Source organism: Eschscholzia californica, unplaced genomic scaffold, assembly GCF_041429995.1.
Source record: "Eschscholzia californica isolate CP2 unplaced genomic scaffold, dmEscCali1.0.p SCAF_3, whole genome shotgun sequence".
NCBI classification, from domain to species: Eukaryota; Viridiplantae; Streptophyta; class Magnoliopsida; order Ranunculales; family Papaveraceae; genus Eschscholzia; species Eschscholzia californica.
Window position 1 is genome coordinate 47,775,076 of NW_028238420.1, and position 19,923 is coordinate 47,794,998.

Here is a 19,923-nt window from a genome sequence, read left to right on the forward strand (position 1 = left end):
TATTTCACCTGAGCTTTCACCACAAGTTAGCACTACTGAACCTATACTGCCTATCACTGAATCATGTCATAGAATGGTGACAAGATTGAAGAATGGGATTTCTAAACCTAAGAGTGTTCCTGGTAACATATGTCATCTTACAATTAAACATCCATTGTCCCAGTCTTTTCTTACTATGTTGTTACATCACAAAGAACCTACTACCAAAAATCAAATTCAGATGGTTTCTCTCCTTGACTCTGATGATTTGATGTGGTTCCTTTATAATACTGAGAAGGAGATCTCATATGATCACTTTGATAGGTATTTCGATGTGGTTGATATGAATGATGTTGTTTTATAGGATTGAGATGAGTGATATGAAGGGTTAGGTGGTAGTTTCTTAGCATAATAAGCCGTGTTTTCATCTTCTTGAACTTGAGTCTTCATCCATTGTTCATGATGAATGATTCGAGTTCTTAATTCAAAGAAAGAAATAGAACTCTCTCGATTAAGAATAGCAACAACAAAGGTTCTATATTCTCTACCTAAAACTATGAGGACAATCCTACTCAAGTCTTTATCAGATAATCTTTCATTAACAGCAACAAGAGAGTCAGAAAGTACCTTGATTCTTCGAAGATGGTCAGTAGCAGAAGAATCCCCTCTCTTAATGTTCTGAATTTGTTCTTTGAGAGAAGCTATCTTAGCTTCATATTCTTCAACATAATTTTGTTCAAGAAACCTCCATATTTCTCTTGAGGTGCTAAGACCAAGCACATCAGACGAAATAGAGCGAGTGAAAGTAGCTTTCATATATGATTTGACGAAGTTATCCATTTTTCGCCATTGAAGATAAAGAGGATTAGGAACCTCATTGTTATTTTCAATGATCGATTTAACTAGAGCCACAACTGATCCATCAACAAAACCCAAAAGATAAGTGCTGATCAGAATAGCTTCAAATTGATCCTTTCAAATCAAAAAATTCGATCCGTCAAGCTTTTCAAAAACGAAACTTGTTATATCCGAGATTGAAGAATTCGGAAAGGCATGATTTGGAGAAAGAGATTGATTGAGAAGACTGTGATGCCATTAGAGAAGAATGAATGAGAAATTAGAGATGATTTCTAGTGAGAGAAAGTAAAGAATCGATGAAGATTTCGAAAAAAAAAATCACCAAGGCTCGGATACCATGATAGAAATCTAAGAAGAGTAGTATTTCATTAAACTCAAATCAAGATAATGAAATTTATTACAATCAGATCAGCTATATATAGCTTGCTAGAATCTTTTATAGAGAGAGAAAGTAAGGTAAAGATCTATGTTATAACTAACAAGTTAGTTATGAAATCTGTTACAAGTTTGTTAACTATTTTCTATATAGGCACTTCAGTCTCTTTAGTCATTAACACTTGGATAGTTACACCTTGTTAACACCTTCTTCTTCCTTTAGCTAAATCAATGTTTACACTTGTGTTACACCTCCATACACCTTCACTATCAAAACAATATTTGCTCCTTCTCCAACTTGAGATTACTTATAGGTTATGAGTAAATTGCCTCCCAAGATATGACAAACCTTATGTAAATCTGCACAAAGTAATATGTGAAGATTTACTTAATGAACACAAGAATAATCCAGATTTGGCTAAGTATTTATTAGAGAATAAGAACATCTCCAATACAGAACTCAATCTTAGAAATTTGAAGTGCCACATAAGAGTTTATGAGTTTTTCCTAAGGGTTATTTCCCAAATAGCCTCCAACTTTGTGACCAATTTCTTGCCTAGCCCCCTACTTTGTCAAAAATACCCAGATGGCCCACGTTTTCCCTTACCTTTATAATACAGTTAACAAGTCAACATTCTCTCTCTTCCATCTCATCACCTCTCTCTGCCACCTCATCTTCTCGCCACCTCATCGTCTTCACCAGCAAGGTCGCCGGTCGGTCAAGTTTACGACCGACCACCTTCAAAAAAAAAAATCTCTCTCATCTCTCTCTCTAAAAAAAACATTTTTTTAGATAGAGAGAACTTTTTATGTTTGAAGGTGGTCGGCCGGCGACCTTGCCGGTGAAGACGATGAGGTGGCAGAGAGGTGATGGGATGGAAGAGAGAGAAATGTTGACTGGTTAACAGTGTTATAACGGTAAGTGAAAAATGAGGTCATCTGGGTATTTTTGACAAAGTAGGGGGCTATGCAGGAAATTGATCACAAAATTGGGGGCAATTTGGGAAATAACCTTTTTCTTAAAAGTCATCTCCAATGCAAGACTCAAGTAATATCTCAACGATGATGTAACGAAGGTGGAATAGAGATATCTCAAGAGGACACTTGTCCAACTCATTAATATTTAAATTTCAACGAATATAAATTAAATCTTTGTATATTTCGAAAATAACTAATTATTTTTTACAAAAATAACCATGCCACATAGGTAAAAAAAATGCTTAGAGTTTTGCGTTGGAGACATACAAGAATTGGGGATTTCTATTTCCGCTATGAGTGAGAATCTCAATCTGGACTCGACAAATATGACGAAAAGAGAATTTGTTTTCTGATTTTTCTAAGTGATTTTTTGTCTTTAGCAATTCTCTTATTTATAAAAAAGAAACAACTTTTATGAAAGTTTGCAACCTTTCATAAAAGTAGTTAAGAGTTGTAGAGACACATCTTTTTTAATTTGATATGAAAACTTCTAATTCAAATTCAAAAGATTAATAGACATATATAAATTTAAAATTTAAAATTCAAAATTGATTTAAAAACATCCAAATTAATTTAAACCAATTTTACATATAATAAATTGTTCGTTTTTCCAACACAGCCTCTTTGCCCACAATATATAACCAATAATTTTGTATTCCTTTTCCACAGTTGTTTTTCTTCACTTTTATAAAAAAATATCAAAAGTTATTACATTCATCTGTCTAGAATTTGTATAAAGATCTTAAGGACTCTTGGGCCAATAACTCCATTGGGGTTAATCTTTGTCTTCCAGTTTTAATTTTATAATTAATTATATCTCCCCTCTACTATTTCTCTCTCCTTCACATGTTCATCATCTTCATCTTAATTTTCCCTAGATAAATATCAAAATTTCTTAATTACTTTTTTTTTGTATTTCTTTGCCATCTCCCTCTCTCTTCTATTTTTTCTTACACACAAACACAAGGAAGGTAATATTGTAGAATAAAAAGACGTTGTAAAGTAAGCATAAATGCTTAGTTAAAACGACGTAAGATTGGTGTTGGTCAAATGTTTGAGACCAAATATACTGACTTGGTCACATATTATAGGGCCAACCGAACGAATTAGCCCCACCGAAGGAATTAACCCTGTCAAACATAAATTAACAAAATATAGTCTTCAGAAATTAAATATAGTGAAAATTTTCTAACAAAACACACAAGGCACTCAATGGATTATTGATGAAGAATCTAAGTACATATAATTAATGAGAACATTATCAATATAACAAAAGCATAAAGCATTCACACAAACATATAAATTGAAAGTCTCACCAAACCTAAAGTACCAGATGGCTTGTAGTAGCACCAAATCTCAGTCTTCCGGGCCTACCAACACCACCATTTTATTTGACCTTCTGCTACATTTCTATATCAAAATGAGACTTCCTGGTCCCCATACATTTAATCTTATTTCAACGTATAATACCAAACTATTAATCACACAAACATAGTTTTCCTTACACCAATTGCACACTAGTCTTCAATCACAATCTCCCTAACGAAAAGACACAAACACACACACAATGTCGAACAGTATCGGCAGAACTTCACAACTTGAAGTGGTTTAGGGGATGACCACTGTTAGGCTTTTTCGAAACATAATAGTCAATGTAGTCTTTCATCAAGATATCTTTATATAATGGAGGATTATCATCTGATAATAATTCCTTTAAAGGACCACAAGGCTCTGCCGACTCATCACTACTCGCTTCGAAGAAACACGCTATTGAAACTCTTGGTCCAGCACGACTCGATAATACTCTATGCTCCACACTTTTAAGCTTGTTGTTACTGATTAGCTGCAAGTAAGGAGACAAATTACTTAAAATTTTACTGCATAAAATAAAAATGAAACTATAATAGTGTATGTTAAGTTTGTGTTATTCTCCCATGTGGGACTATAACTATTCTCACAGTATACATATATGTTTAGGAATAATGTATGTTATTTAGACATATAATTACCTGAAACATATCACCAATGTTGATAATTAATGATTCTGGGACAGGTTTGAAAGACACCCAATGATTCTTATGAAGAAACTGAAGACCACCAACATCATCTTGAAGAAGAATAGTGAAGAAGTCTGGATCTGTATGCTTACTTGTACCCATTGTTAATTCTGGTTGTGGGCATGCTGGATAGTAATGGCAAGCCATCATCATGTAATCAGCATAGCCCATGTTCTTAAGGTAGTCTGGTTTGAGTCCAATAGCTTCTGATAGTAACTTAATAAGATCGTCGGCTAGTTTTATAACATGCTTTGCATACTCCATTGAAATGTCTCTGCATGAAGACGAGAAATAGATTATGACGAGGTCGACTGTTTCCTGCATGAAGATGAGAAGTAATAGCGTTTTCTGACTCGTCTGAATGACTAATTTGGGTAGGTCCAGTTGAATGAGATGTCAACTTAGTTTGAATTTAGACCCTTGACCAAAACAAATCAGACTCGAACTACTTAGGTTCAAACAAGTCTGACTCAGACGAATCGAAATTTATTAAACAACTAAAAAACACTCATGCACAAACACAAACCTGATTGCTTCGGGCAATTCTTGAGGGTCGAGCAGACCAGGAGATAACATTTTACAGGCGAAGCTGTCCCTCCAGGTAGCAGATCTTGTTTCATAAAGATCAAAGTTACTATTGTATATTGCTTTTTGAGTGTGATCTCTTGAATAGTATTTTTTCTTTATCTCTAAATCTTGTTCATAAAATCTACGTGCACCTTTGATCATTTCATCCATAATATCTTTAGGGATTCCATGATTCACCAGTTGAAAGAAACCCCAACCATCTGAAGCACGTCGAATTTCTTCCACAATATTTTTTTTACGTTTAGGATCGTTATCGTGCAAACCTTTTAGGTTTACAACTGGAGGTTTGAATTGACTACTATCTTCAGAGACCAAGTCTAGAGCTAGTTTGTAGAAATCTTGAGCTAGTTCTTCTTGTGGGCGAACAAAAATCTTGGGGATTTTTGTCACTCCTGCATCAACTAATCCTTTAACACCCGCTTTAGTATCATCGAACGCTTTCAATTCTTTCATTCGATCGTACTTGGAGGGATTTTCGGAGTTTATGATCTCCATTGATTAAGATGAAAAACAGATTTGTATAGATATCTTTGTGGAAAATGTATTGGTTTGTGTGGAGATTGCAGTGAGAAAAATGAGTTAAGTGCTATTTGTATATATAGGCCTAAGTAAGGGGTGGGGTCTGCCGGCCGTCCCCACCAATGGGTTTTCGAGCGGACTCTTTTGCAAATATCTCATGCTTAAAACCCACTCTTTTTTTTTTTGTTGAACACTTAAGACCCACTCGGCCACTCATACCCACCAAAATAGTCGGACTCCTCAAGTATCGAATGTTCAGATATTAATATTTCACATTTAAAAATTTATTGAAAAATGAAAAGAGTAGTAAATTGAGGTCATAAACATTAATTTACACTAAGAGCGTCCCAAATGCAACACTTAAACTCTAAAATTTACAATACAACATAAACTTTTTAGATTTTTTAGTGTTTTAAAGACGCCCCAGTATGTGTTAAAGGCGCCTTGTTTCTTACATTTTCTCTCAAACTTGTCTTGGAGGAAGCATGTGTAAAACATACAGGCCACAGGGGACCGCCTTTAAAATTCCCCTAAATTTTTTTTTTATTAAACCATAATTTCATTCATAATTGATAACAGTCACAAGATTACATGGTAGATAATTTCTTATTCCTCTGAGAACTACATGGGAGTTACATAAGTAAAGTTCACAGAACTTTCGAATGTAAAGTGTCTCATGAAGGGAAAGGAATTGACAATACACAGACTCAAAGAAAAAACCCTAAAGGTCGAAAAAAGAGATCCTTAAGATTGAGAATGAAAAGATCCTTAAGGTCACAGATTAAAGATCCTATGAGATCAACGATAATAAAATAATACTTCCTCCGTCCCAAAAAGAATGACCTATTTTGAAAACCCAACTTATTAAGGGAACATCATTAATTGGTGTTTGACTTTCAAAGATAACATGGTTTTTCCAATTGTATCCTCGTTAACTATTATAATTTACAATGAAAAAGTTCAACTTACCTTTAAATAAAGTTGTCATTAAATTTATAGTAGTGGGTATTATTGGAAAGAACGAAAAGTTTCTTTCTTTATTTTTAGAAATAGGACATAAAATGGGACAATCCAAAATAGAAATTAGGTCATTCTTTTTGAGACTGAGGGACTACTAATAAGATGAAGTTGTATGATAATACTAGAATTGATACCAATCCGATGAAAGATTACTTCGTCAAATCCCGTCGTGTGATTTATTCCTTTAACCTAGATCTTCGTAGTTGTTCATGTACGAACCATCCGAAATCCATCTTCTCTTATCCACGAATCATAACAGTGTATTAGGTCGATTTTGAAACCTTTAATTTGATTAGTGTCTCTCGGGACTAAATAGAAAAGAGATAATCTAGGATCCACTTTTTACGCTTCATATTTAGGAGTTAATTAATTATGTTCTATAAATTTTTAAACAAAATGAGGAACGAAAAGTCAAGTTAAAATGCTGCACAAAATTAGATGGCAACTTCATAGATATTTTTTTAAGGGTTAATTCCGTTTTGGCCCCCGATTTGTGACCAACTCGCCGTTTTGGCCCCTATAAGTGTCCGGCAGTTCGTTTTGGCTCCAATTTCCTGTTTGGCCCCAACATATTTTTGTAAGCTTCTCCATTATACCCTTATGGCAATTCTGTAAATTAAATGTATTTTCTTTCTCTTTGTCCACCTCACTAAGCAATTGCCACGTCATATTCGTCCACATAAGGTCGCCGGAAAATATCGCAGGCGACATCATTTCCGGCGACCACCATTTTTTTTTTTTTTTTAACTTCTTCTTCTCCAACCCTCTCCTTCTTCTTCTTCTCTCTCTCTCCTTCTTCTTCTCTCTCTCCTTCTTCTTCTCTCTCTCTTCCCCTCTTCTCTCTCTCCCCCTCTTCTCTCTCTGTTAGGTTTCCGGCGAAGGGAACCCTTCGCCGGAAACCTAACAGAGAGAGAAGAGGGGGAGAGAGAGAGAAGAGGGGAAGAGAGAGAAGAAGAAAGAGAGAGAGAAGAAGAAGGAGAGAGAGAGAGAAGAAGAAGGAGAGAGAGAAGAAGAAGGAGAGAGAGAGAGAAGAAGAAGGAGAGAGATGGTTGGAGAAGAAGAAAGAGATGGTTGGAGAAGAAGAAGTTAAAAAAAAATGGTGGTCGCCGGCGACATTTTCCGGCGACCTTATGTGGACGAATATGACGTGGCAATTGCTTAGTGAGGTGGACAAAGAGAAAGAAAATACATTTAATTTACAGAATTGCCATAAGGGTATAATGGAGAAGCTTACAAAAATATGTTGGGGCCAAACAGGAAATTGGGGCCAAAACGAACTGCCGGACACTTATAGGGGCCAAAACGGCTAGTTGGTCACAAATCGGGGGCCAAAACGGAATTAACCCTTTTTTTTTAAATAACATTACCATGGATAACTTCTACAACGGATGCCCTCCCACTAAAATGTAGTGGGTCACTGATTTAGGGCATTCACTGGCCGCATCAGACTTTGTTTGGTTAACAAGTATGGTATCGGCTTTGAGGCTTTTTTCTTTTCTCTCGTACCATACAAGGCATATAACCATATATGGCATATATCAAGAAATTATAATCCCTGGTTGTCTACCAATTAATTTAACCTACCAAACCATGGGTTCAATATGCTTTTGAACATATGGTAGTGGTACTCTCAGAGGACATGGTACATTATTTTCCCTGGAAGAAGGTTTGTTGGGGGCTCCAAGCTTTAATAAGTTTTTACTTTAGAACTTGGGTAAAAGTTTGTAAATCAAATAAGAACTTTTAACATCTCGAATACCACGACAGTAGTGATAGAGCCACGGAAATCATAGATAGATTTAAGAAGGAATTCTTAATTTCCCTCGAAATTTTTCCGTGACTTAGGACACAAATCAAAAGAAATTTGACAAACCAATTCTCGCTATTGCTTTGGGGTTCTCCTTCAAATTTACCTGGGATTTCACTTGCACCATCATTTCCCTCTTCTTTTTATATTTTTTTTGTTAAAAGTTCTTCTTTTATATAGAACAAGAGGTTTTTCTTGTTCTAAATCATTTCTAATTAATAAAAAAAATAGAAAAATAATAATATAATTGTCAATCCCCATGCATGGCAAAGCATGTCTTGATCAGAACGTCGTTTCCATCATTCATTAGCGATGCAAATTTTGTGTGATTCTAACATCTAAAACTTCGATAATTTTACCGTCAGTTATATATAATTCTCAGTTAATGCATATATCAAAATTTCGCTTTCATATAAGAATATAATTTTTCGGCTTTTGAGTGGTAGATTATATATCTTCTTAGCCTACGAAAACACTTATAACTGATTATTGTAATCATAGTTGAATTTTATCTATACTAGGTCATACTTTATATCTTTCATCATCTCTAAGCGGCTTTTGCCACTTCAAATGATTTTGGTATCTCAACTTTTATTAACACATGGGTAATGTTTCTACGTTATATTCAACAGATTTTGTAAGATAGTATGCTCAATTATAGTCCTTTGAACATATCTACTGGTCAAGCTTTGAGATGTCTCTGTTCTCTCTTTAACTTGCAAACCTAATATTCAATCAGACTTTCAGATACCTGAAGCCATATTAACATGCACAATTTCACAACATAAAAGGTAAAGTCCTTTAGTGTTGAAATGTTGTCAAGTCCTTTGGAGTTGTAGTAGTCGGTCTCTGTTTTTTTCAATATACACATGTTTTACATATTGCACATGAGTTGATGTATAATTTAGGTGTGTTTTAAAGGTGCCCCTATAGGTGTTAAAACATGTCTTGGTAAAAGCAAATGTGAGGGAGAGTTTGTGAGTGAATGAGGCGCGTTTAACACATATAGGCGCTAAGGCGCCTCACCTAGACATGTGCTATGACTATTAAACAATTACACATATTCAGAAAATCATAACAAACGAAAACATAACTTCACTACTAAAAATAGGTGAAGGCGGAAAAATCGTTAAGTCTTTTCGAATTGTATTAGTTATGTGAAGTCTTTGTATAATTTAGGATTATCTTCTGATATTATCTCTTGATCATTGGACCATAAAGCGATTAGTTGATGAATTGAAATTTTAATTGAAGAAACAAGCAACTAGTAACCTCTGACGGACGAGACTGGAGAATACTCTGTGCCCTACTCTTTTGAGCTTTCGTATTGCTTGTAAGCTGAAGAATGTCACCAATGATTCAAAATGTTCTTTGTAAAATCAAGAATTATAGCCCAGCAGATTATCATATGAAAGACAGATGCATAACAAACTGTTCACAGAACAATATATCAACAGGACATAAATCTGGCCCATTTAATGGGATCGACCAGGGCCATAGTTGTGACAGGCCCGGCTGGCCCACAACCTGGACCAGGGCACGCTAAGCTGCTATATCTAGCTTATTGGTCTAGATTAGGCCCCGTGCCCATGTCAGACCGTCCTTTGGGCATGTCCGAGCCAACACGGCCTGGCCTGGTTACTTGGTGCGACGGCTAGGTCATTGTGTCGCCAACACATGGTCGGCCTCTGGTAGATCTTGCTGTATATAGATCAAAATTGAAATTCAACTGCACTTTCCTATTAGGATCTCTTCCACTAACTCTTTTTTTACCTCCAAATCTTGAGCATAGAATCCAAGCACCCCTTCCTTCTCCTTTGCAACTCGAACTTCTTCAAGAATTTCTTTTACTTTGTGACTGTGTTTGTCCATATCTTTCATGTCTACGAAAGCTGAATTCTCAAATTTGACATTGATACTACTATCATCTAGATTATAAACTAAGTACTCGTCGTCCGTAGCTAGTTCATTTAGTGTTCGGACGAAGATTGTGGGGATCTTTGAAACTCCAGCATTTCTTCCAAAGCTTTCAGTTATGTCCTTGAATCATAACGTTGAATTTCTCCATGCACCTGAACCAATGTTTTCCACTATTAGACTCGTATATAGTTAGTTTAACTAGATATTAAGAACTTAATTGTGCTTTTTAAAAACTTAATCTGGTCATACATTGTTATGATCCTACGGACTGGTTGTTTGCCTTTTGGCACATGCCACATAAGCTAGTAGGAAATTTGTTAATTTATCTAATTCTAAGTAAATACTATATTATTGCTATTAGCATTAATCAAATGGAAATCAAAAGTCTTAACCCTCACAATATTACAAGTTCTAACCAACATTAAGTCTTGAGGTAAGCTAGGGTATGAACAAGGCCGGCTCTGATATTTTGGTGGCCCAAAGTGAGTTAAAAATTTTTGACTACTATATTATACGGAAATGGAGAATCCATAAATGACTTCGGAGAATAAAGACTCTGGTCAATTAGATTTGACCTAGGGCCAATTTTATTTTGAGTGCAAAAATCGACTTGTTTAGTTTTTGTCCCCTAATCTTCATCTTATACTTTTATCTCTGGCCTCTACCACCACTCCCGACCGCTAACACAACCACCACTAGCACCGCCACCACTTCCGACCACTAACACCATCACCACCGCTACCACCACAACCTCTCTTTCCCTCTCGTCACATGCATACACAAACTTCCCCCCTCTTTCCTCGTTTTTTTGTGTTTCGGCGCAGGAGAGCCTTCCTCGGAACCGATCTGGTTTGGGATTAGACTTGTGAGACAATTTCGGTTTGCTTAATTTGGTTTGGCCATTTCAATGAAAACAGAATTTGATAATGGTTACTTCGATTTGGATTCCACATTTTCAAAAGCTCAATCTTTAGTAGAAATTAACACTTAATCTCTTCATCAAAATTCTCACAAGGACTGAAAACAACCCACAACTCTCTCTAGATTTCTATAATTGGGCCAAAGCAACATTAGGGTTTAAGCCAGAGTTTGATTGCCAATGGAAGCTAATCCAAATTTTAGTCATTTCGGGTTTCAATCAACTGCTAGACCTCTTTTCAATTATGTAATTCAATGATACTAGCATCATTTGTCCTCTATTTGTTGACCAAAGTTCACTATTTGTTGACCAAACAATTTAAAAATAACAACTCTAAGTATCTGGTTTGTAGTTTTGCTCTAGAATGTTTTTCAGATAAAGGTTTGGTGTTTGAAGGTTTGGAAGTAAATACCCACCATTTCCAACACTTCTTTAAGTTCATTAGTGCTTCAATTTTCACATAAACAGAAGGACTTTGCACTAAAAACGATGGAACTTCATCGATCCTTCTCCATTGCTTATATTGTAAATTTGAACAGCATTGACGAAGTTTGATTCAATGAAACAATTCAAACCATTTATACGGTTTGTAATTGTATCAATAATATTATATTATTCCCTTGTAGTACTTATAATAGTATCAGTAATGGTACTAATGGAAGCTCCTTTGCCACCTTCAATCAAGTCAGCTGTCAAGAAGAACTCTTCATCAGAAATAAGATCTCTTGATCCATCACTTGTTAATTGTCGTGTTTCGGGTCGGGTAAGATGTAAATCAATAAATGAAGGAAGTTTCAAATTTCCCTAATGTCAAATTATTAATACTGTTATGTGAGAGGAAGGTTTCCAAATTTCAAAAGAGGAGGCAGTTTCCAAATTTCAAAAGAGGAGGCAGTTTCCAAATTTGTTATAGGCGGTTTGCTTTGGTATAACCAAGTTGGCTATAGGCGGTTTTGGCTTGAGAATTGGTTTCTAAATTTTGGCTTATAATAATATATAAATAGGGGGTTGATCAACACAATCAACACACCAACACAAGCAACAACAACTCTTCTTTAGAGAGAGCTAAAGAGAGAGAGCAAGTGAGAGAGAAATTTTTTGTTCATAGTTTTGAGCGGTGTTTAATTTCTCGGTTGTCGAAGATCTAGTATAGAAGGTTAAATTCTATACGGTACCATCTTGGGACGAACTTGCGGGTTGTGTTAGTCGTCTTCATCTATCCTTCAATAAAGATTTCTTGTTCGCCCGAGGACGTAGGCTTTAAAGCCGAACCTCGTTAAATTCTGTTCGCATATTTGATTTTGACTTAGCTTTTCGATTAATCTTCATAATCGGATCAATTTCTAGGATAGGTTCGATAGCTTCCGCGACTTTTAGTTATAACAATTGGTACCAGAGCCTTGTTGAGATTGAACGAAGAGAAGATGGGATCGAGAAGTGGTACGGTCAAAGCAGGGAAATATGAGATAGAGAAGTTCAATGGGAAAAACGATTTTTCTTATTGGCGGATGCAGATGAAGAATCTGCTAATCTCGCAGAAATTACACAAGACGTTGACGGGAAAGAAACCAGGAGATATGTCAGATGAGGATTGGGAGGAGTTAGATCTCGAAGCACGGGCTACCATTATGTTGTGTCTTGAGAGGGACGTGGCGTTCCTAGTAGACGAAGAAACAACGGCGGCGGGTGTGTGGTTAAAGCTAGAAAGCAGTTTCATGACGAAAACTTTAACGAATCGGGTCTACTTAAAATCCAAATTATTCACATGTAGAATGGAAGAGGGTTCTTCTATTCAGGAATATGTGAATAGGTTTGACAGGATTATCTCAGATTTGAAGGATATTGATGTTAAGGTTGAGGATGAGGACCAAGCCCTCATATTGTTACTTTCATTGCCTAAATCCTATGAGAACCTTGTTCAAACTTTGATGCTTGTTGGTGATAGTCTAAGCATGGAAGAGACGAGAAATTCGTTATTAGCGGATGACCTTCGTAAGGTTGCTACTAACAGTATGGCGTCGGGTGGAGTAGACAAGGATCAAGCACAAGGGTTGTTTGTAACGAGGGGGAGGAGTAATGAAAGGGGAAAGGGAAAGGGCGGGAAATCTAGATCCAAATCTAGAGGCTCTTTCAAGAAAACGTGCTTTAGTTGTGGTGAGCTTGGCCACTTTAAAGCGGCTTGTCCAAAGAGAAAGTTGAAGCAAAAGAACGAAGGCTACAAGGAGAAACAAGAGATGCAAGAGGCGGGATATGTGTCAGAAGAGGCGGACGAATGTTTCTCGGTGACAGAGGTGTCTGAGAAGATCTTCGATAAGTGGATGCTTGATTCAGGGGCGTCACACCATATGTGCCCAAATAGGGAGATGTTTACTACCTATAGGAGTGTAGATGGTGGTACAGTTATACTGGGTGATGATAGTATATGTAAAACTGTGGGACTCGGAACAATACGTATCAAGATGCACGATGGAGTGGTGAGAACATTGACGGACGTAAGACACATACCCGATTTGCGGAAAAATCTAATTTCCCTTGGTGTGTTGGAGCGAAGCGGCTGTAAGATAATTATAGAGAATGGCTCCATAAAAGTAGTTAAGGGTTCTTTGGTAGTAATGAGAGGTACTCGTTACGGTAATTTATACAAACTTTTGGGGACAACAATTACAGGAGATGTAGCAGTAGGAATCAATGGAAGGGATCCAACGGCTTGTATGAGGCTTTGGCATATGCGCCTTGGGCATATGTCAGAAAAGGGTCTATCTCTGATGTGCGGGAAAGGCTTGTTGAAGGACATGAAGAAGCCTTGCATGGAGTTTTGTGAGCATTGTGTGTTCGGGAAGGCACACAGGGTGACGTTCTCTACAAGCAAGCACAGGAGCAAAGAGGTGTTAGACTACGTACACACCGATGTCTGGGGACCGGCAAAGTTACCTTCCAAGGGTGGTTCCAGGTATTTTGTTACATTCGTTGATGATCATTCGAGATTTGTCTGGCTTTATTTTCTGAAGCATAAGAATGAGGTATTCAACACATTCCTGGTGTGGAAAGCAATGGTTGAGAACAAAACTGGTCGAAAGCTGAAGACGTTAAGGTCGGATAATGGGACCGAGTACACGGATGGGGCATTCAAGGAGTTTTGTAATCAGGAAGGCATTGTGAGGCACTGGACAGTAGTAAACACACCTCAGCAGAATGGAATCACAGAGAGATTGAACCGTACACTACTTGAGAAGGCAAGATGTATGCGCTCCAATTCGGGATTAGGCGTAGAATGGTGGGCAGAATCTGTTGCTACAGCTTGTTATATTGTGAACAGGTCTCCACATTCTTCTTTAGATGGCGGCATACCTTACGAGGTGTGGTCAGGTGAACATGCAGATTACGGGAGACTTAAGGTTTTCGGTTGTACGGCCTATTACCATGTTAAAGGTAACAAACTTGACAATAGAGCAAAGAAGGCAATTTTCTTAGGATATGCTACAGGAGTCAAGGGTTATCGGCTATGGTGTACGGAAGACAAGAAGTTTGTAATCAGCAGAGATGTGGTATTTGATGAGTCGTCTATTGTAGCTACGGCGAAAGCTACGGTGCCTAGTTGTGGTGATGTTGGGTCTACTAAAGCTCAAGTAGTGGAAGTAGAAGCCGAAGACCAACGGGTTTCTAGGAATCATGATCAGGTGGAGCATCAGGATAATACTCAGGATGAGGAAATTGATGAACCCGATCATGAGGAGGTTCAAGGGGAAGGTACACAAGTTTTACAACAACAACAGCAGGATGTTTCGGTACACACTAGGCCGAAACGGTTATATAAGCCGGTACAGAGGTTAGGGTCAGACAAACCTCTTAGGCATTATGGGCAGGCAAATCTTGTTGAATATGCACTCTCGGTGGAAGACGACGAGCCGGTCACCTTCAAACAAGCTATTACCGCGGAGGATAGAGAGAGTTGGTTGGTTGCTATGCAAGAAGAGATGGAGTCTCTTCACAAGAACAAGACATGGGAGGTTGTCCCATTGCCCGAAGGTAAGTCTGTTATTGGTTGTAAATGGGTGTACAAAAAGAAAGAGGATTCTTCCGAGATCAAGGGTACAAGGTATAAGGCAAGACTAGTGGCCAAGGGTTATGCACAGAAAGAAGGGGTCGACTACAATGAGATTTTCTCACCGGTTGTGAAACATACTTCTATTCGGGTGCTATTGAGTATTGTTGCTCACAGGGATCTTGAGCTGGAACAACTCGATGTTAAAACCGCCTTCTTGCACGGAGATTTGGAAGAAGAAATTTATATGGCTCAACCTGAGGGATACAAGGTTGAGGGAAAAGAAAATCAAGTATGTCGTTTGAAGAAATCTCTTTACGGATTAAAACAATCCCCTCGCCAATGGTACAAACGATTTGATTTTTTCATGCTAAAGCATGGTTTTCGCAGAAGTGACTATGATTGTTGTGTATACATCAAGAAGCTTCGCGAAGGTGACTTTATTTATCTCCTTTTGTATGTGGATGACATGCTTATTGCTTCTCGAAGCATGGTGGAGATAAATAAGTTGAAATCTCAACTCAGTCAAGAGTTTGAGATGAAAGACATGGGAGCTGCAAAGAAGATACTGGGAATGGAGATTAAGAGAGAGCGGTCAAGTAAGAAACTGTACTTGAATCAGAAAGGTTACATCGAACGAGTAGTTTCTCGATTCGGGATGCAGAATGCGAAGGCGGTGTCAACACCTTTGGCACCACACTTCAGGCTCTCAGGAAAACAATCTCCCACTACTACGGTGGAGAAGGATCATATGGATCGTATACCGTATGCTAGTGCAGTTGGCAGTTTAATGTACGCTATGGTGTGTACTCGTCCTGATATTTCACAAGCGGTCAGTGTGGTTAGTAGGTTTATGGCAAATCCGGGGAAGACACATTGGGAAGCTGTGAAATGGTTGTTGAGGTACTTGAAGGGTACCGTTGATACGGGTTTGTGCTTTGGTGGAGACACATGTCAGGTAAGCGGTTATGTTGACTCGGATTATGCTGGCGATCTAGATAGAAGACGATCTACTACTGGTTATGTATTTAGGGTACATGGTGCTCCAGTTAGTTGGCGATCGATGTTACAATCTACAGTTGCGTTATCTACTACGGAGGCCGAGTATATGGCTATGGCCGAGGGTGTGAAGGAAGCATTGTGGTTGTGGGGTCTTCTGGATGATCTAGGGATTAAGCAGGAGTGCGTGGATGTATGGTGTGATAGTCAAAGTGCGATCCACTTGGCGAAGAATCAGGTTCACCATGCTCGTACTAAGCATATCGATGTCAGGTATCACTTTGTACGAGATGTCATAGAGGAAGGTGATGTTTCTCTCATGAAGGTACACACCGATGAAAATCCCGCGGACATGTTGACTAAAGTGGTGACGTGTAGCAAGTTTCAGCATTGTCTGGAATTGCTGCAAATCGGCTCGTGTTAAGTTGCCCGAAAGGGCGTAATGGCGACAAGGTAAACTTTATGTGAAGGGTTGGTAGAACTACGGTAGGCTTGATCCTGTAAAAGGGTACGTAGGCAGCCATGGTCATATGGCGCAGTCGGATGAAGTTACAAGAAGCAGATATATCTTACAAGGAGTATCCTGGTGTTCGTCCAAAATTTGAAGAATATCAAATTGTGTACGAGGTGGAGAATTGTGAGAGGAAGGTTTCCAAATTTCAAAAGAGGAGGCAGTTTCCAAATTTCAAAAGAGGAGGCAGTTTCCAAATTTGTTATAGGCGGTTTGCTTTGGTATAACCAAGTTGGCTATAGGCGGTTTTGGCTTGAGAATTGGTTTCTAAATTTTGGCTTATAATAATATATAAATAGGGGGTTGATCAACACAATCAACACACCAACACAAGCAACAACAACTCTTCTTTAGAGAGAGCTAAAGAGAGAGAGCAAGTGAGAGAGAAATTTTTTGTTCATAGTTTTGAGCGGTGTTTAATTTCTCGGTTGTCGAAGATCTAGTATAGAAGGTTAAATTCTATACGGTACCATCTTGGGACGAACTTGCGGGTTGTGTTAGTCGTCTTCATCTATCCTTCAATAAAGATTTCTTGTTCGCCCGAGGACGTAGGCTTTAAAGCCGAACCTCGTTAAATTCTGTTCGCATATTTGATTTTGACTTAGCTTTTCGATTAATCTTCATAATCGGATCAATTTCTAGGATAGGTTCGATAGCTTCCGTGACTTTTAGTTATAACATGTTATTTTTCAAGCACAAGATTGTTCAAATTTCTAATGACAATTGACAAACTGTAATATCTAAATAATACCTAAGAAAAATAAGCTGCTTATATATATAATACACCCCTCCCTAATATAAACAAATATTGCTTCAAACAGCATCAAGCTTGTAAGTTTTTCAAATTTAGAATATGCAAAGGATTTTCAACAAATAAAGTTAATAATGAAACAGGGCAACGCTTCGAGTCCGACACGATTCCATTAATTTTAAACTTCTCCAAAATATTCTTCTTATAATTGTACGAATAAAAAGATGCAGACTTCTTCTTTACTTCATATTCATTTAATAGAGATTCTTCTTTATCTTCCAGGTCAATAGACCACGGTTTTAAGATTATCTGATCAAGTATTGTGTGAAACTGATAATTTTCAGAACACGAAGGTACATTGATGGTCACTTCAGTCCAATTTCGATTGTCAGTCGCTATATTATCCTTTTTGTCATCATCAAATATCCAAAACTTGACAATGTGACAACTCGTTTTAGTGTGAAGAGCTACACGTCCTTCCACTTCTATTAAACGGAAAGTCGGATAAAATACTACATAGGGACGATATGAACATTTAGTTTGATGTCGATTCCTACACTCATCGAGTATGAAATCGGGTATTTGAATAGATCTAAACTTCTCTTTTCCAACATCAAATGCAACTATACATACAGGACTAGGATCTACTAATTCCTTAATGTTCATCTCAAGTTTAGTAGTGCTCCAATATATAGAACCATTCACATAAACAGAAGAATCATGAACAGAATATGGTGGTACTTCATCGATCCTTCTCCACTTATTAAGTATACTGTTGTCATCTTCATCTCTAGCTTTTACTAGGGTCAAAACCTCACAAACATCATACGTTATGTACAACCCTATAGACTTAAGACGACGTAGATGACGAATGCAGACTAATTTGTATTCATTAGTGGCAGGATCGAATCCAAACTGATAGTTGGACCATAGCACCCTAACTACACTAATCTTGTTCGCTTCTTCCACCGCCGTAGTTGGTTTAATCCATGGTGATCGTTCTTTCGTGCTAATATTGTAAATTTGAACAGTACTGTTGAAGCCAATGAAGCAAATCAAACCATTTATAGGGTTTAAAATTGTTACAATTTTATCCGTCGTAACACTGTCAACAAAGGATGCTCCTCTTCCGCCTTCAACTAAGTCGGCTGTCAAGAACTCAAAACTATCACTTGTTGATTGTCTAAAGATGATAACGAGTCTAGGGTTACGTGATTTTGATCGAGTAAGATATAAATCATTAAAGTTTTGATCTTTTTGAATTATGAAATTCCATAGTTTACAAACTGATTTAAAACGAAGAAGTGACTTCACTGGTAATCTAGTTAGTATCTCGTATACTAATGTGTCTTCGTCAAAAACAAAACCACTACTCATAGGACTGTCTGAAATAATAGTACCTGTGTTTTTCATCTTCTTCAATTTGTTGTTGTTGTTGATGATGGTGTTGAAATTGGAATTAAGAGGACAAATCTTTTCTCAATATCTGTAGGAGTAAAGACGAGGAATTGGCAATGGTTGGAACAGCTAGGGTTTCTGTTTTATATGCATAAAGTTAGGTGGATTTTGAGGGTTTCTATTTTTAGGGTTACCCACTCGACTTCAATTAGGGATTTAGGGTGTTATCCAAAATTATCTCTCAAATCGAGAAAAATCAAAGGAGGGCTCTCCAGCGGGGCGATTACAAAGGGGAAAGGCAACAATTACTGATAATTTTTTTATCTGGAAGATGACATTCTGACTTATTCGGGTAAAAGAATTGTCTAGATCGTAGTCAAACTTTGAAAAACTTTGTCTTTTAGTGACAGTGAGCCAGCATGTCACCCTATAAGTAATTATAGTATCTCCCATTACAAACCTAGGCGGTGACATCACAATTCTCCAGTGAAAAACGGTTGTAGTCAGTTATTATAGGGTAGTTTTAACGATTCCAGTGGTTATCTTCAATAATTTTCTCAGATACAGACCATTGATAAGTCGGTTATCTTCCTGCTCTATCCTTTAGGGATACTTCAATTCGAGATATAGTCTCACTTCGTCAATCTATTCCTTTTTACTTCCACTTTTCTATACTTTCGACATTATGGACTCATCAGGCGTTCAGTTTCTTCGCCAATTCATTGCGCTCGCCACTGAAGATTAATCACTGATCACGGTAGAGGGCGAGGACCTTAACCCTAGGGATAATGATGTCATTAAGAGTGGAATTGCATTGATATAAAGTACAAAGAAAATAGAAGTTGGTCAAGCGATTATGTGTTTCTCTAGGGTCATTCATAGTCCTAATAAGTTCACTGTGACGGAGGTTAAAGATAATGTGTTCTTATTAAGATTCATGACATCGACGACACTCGATTTAGCAATAGAGAGTTCACCTTGGGTAATCCCAGACGAACTGATTATTTTACAAGTATGTAGGATAGTAGGAGGGACCTATCTTCGGCAGCTCACTCTTTCCACTCGGCATGGTTCTGGATGTCGTTACATGATATACATCTCGGCCATCTTAACAACACCACGGTGAATTGGTTTCCTAACTTAGTAGGGTAATTTGTCCATACAACAATTGAAAGATGCTTTAAAATGGAGTATATTCAGAA

General features: G+C 37.5%; 3 protein-coding genes across 3 annotated transcripts; all 3 read right to left on the reverse strand.

Annotated features, from left to right (window-relative positions):
* Window positions 1–291: 291 nt before the first annotated feature.
* On the reverse strand, window positions 292–819 carry LOC147551063 (uncharacterized). Its single transcript, XM_086668518.1, has one exon. It carries the CDS (start codon window positions 817–819, stop codon window positions 292–294), a length of 528 nt encoding a protein of 175 aa, XP_086524644.1.
* A 2,555-nt stretch (window positions 820–3,374) lies between these two features.
* On the reverse strand, window positions 3,375–5,587 carry LOC147551064 (1-aminocyclopropane-1-carboxylate oxidase homolog). The gene is made up of 3 exons (XM_086667004.1): window positions 4,774–5,587; window positions 4,200–4,521; window positions 3,375–4,033 (listed from the first exon to the last, which is right to left on the reverse strand). Exons 1-3 carry the CDS (start codon window positions 5,328–5,330, stop codon window positions 3,782–3,784), a joined length of 1,131 nt encoding a protein of 376 aa, XP_086523130.1. The 5' UTR covers window positions 5,331–5,587; the 3' UTR covers window positions 3,375–3,781.
* An 11,670-nt stretch (window positions 5,588–17,257) lies between these two features.
* On the reverse strand, window positions 17,258–18,852 carry LOC147551065 (putative F-box protein At4g38870). The gene has a single exon (XM_086667005.1). It carries the CDS (start codon window positions 18,734–18,736, stop codon window positions 17,396–17,398), a length of 1,341 nt encoding a protein of 446 aa, XP_086523131.1. The 5' UTR covers window positions 18,737–18,852; the 3' UTR covers window positions 17,258–17,395.
* Window positions 18,853–19,923: the final 1,071 nt, after the last annotated feature.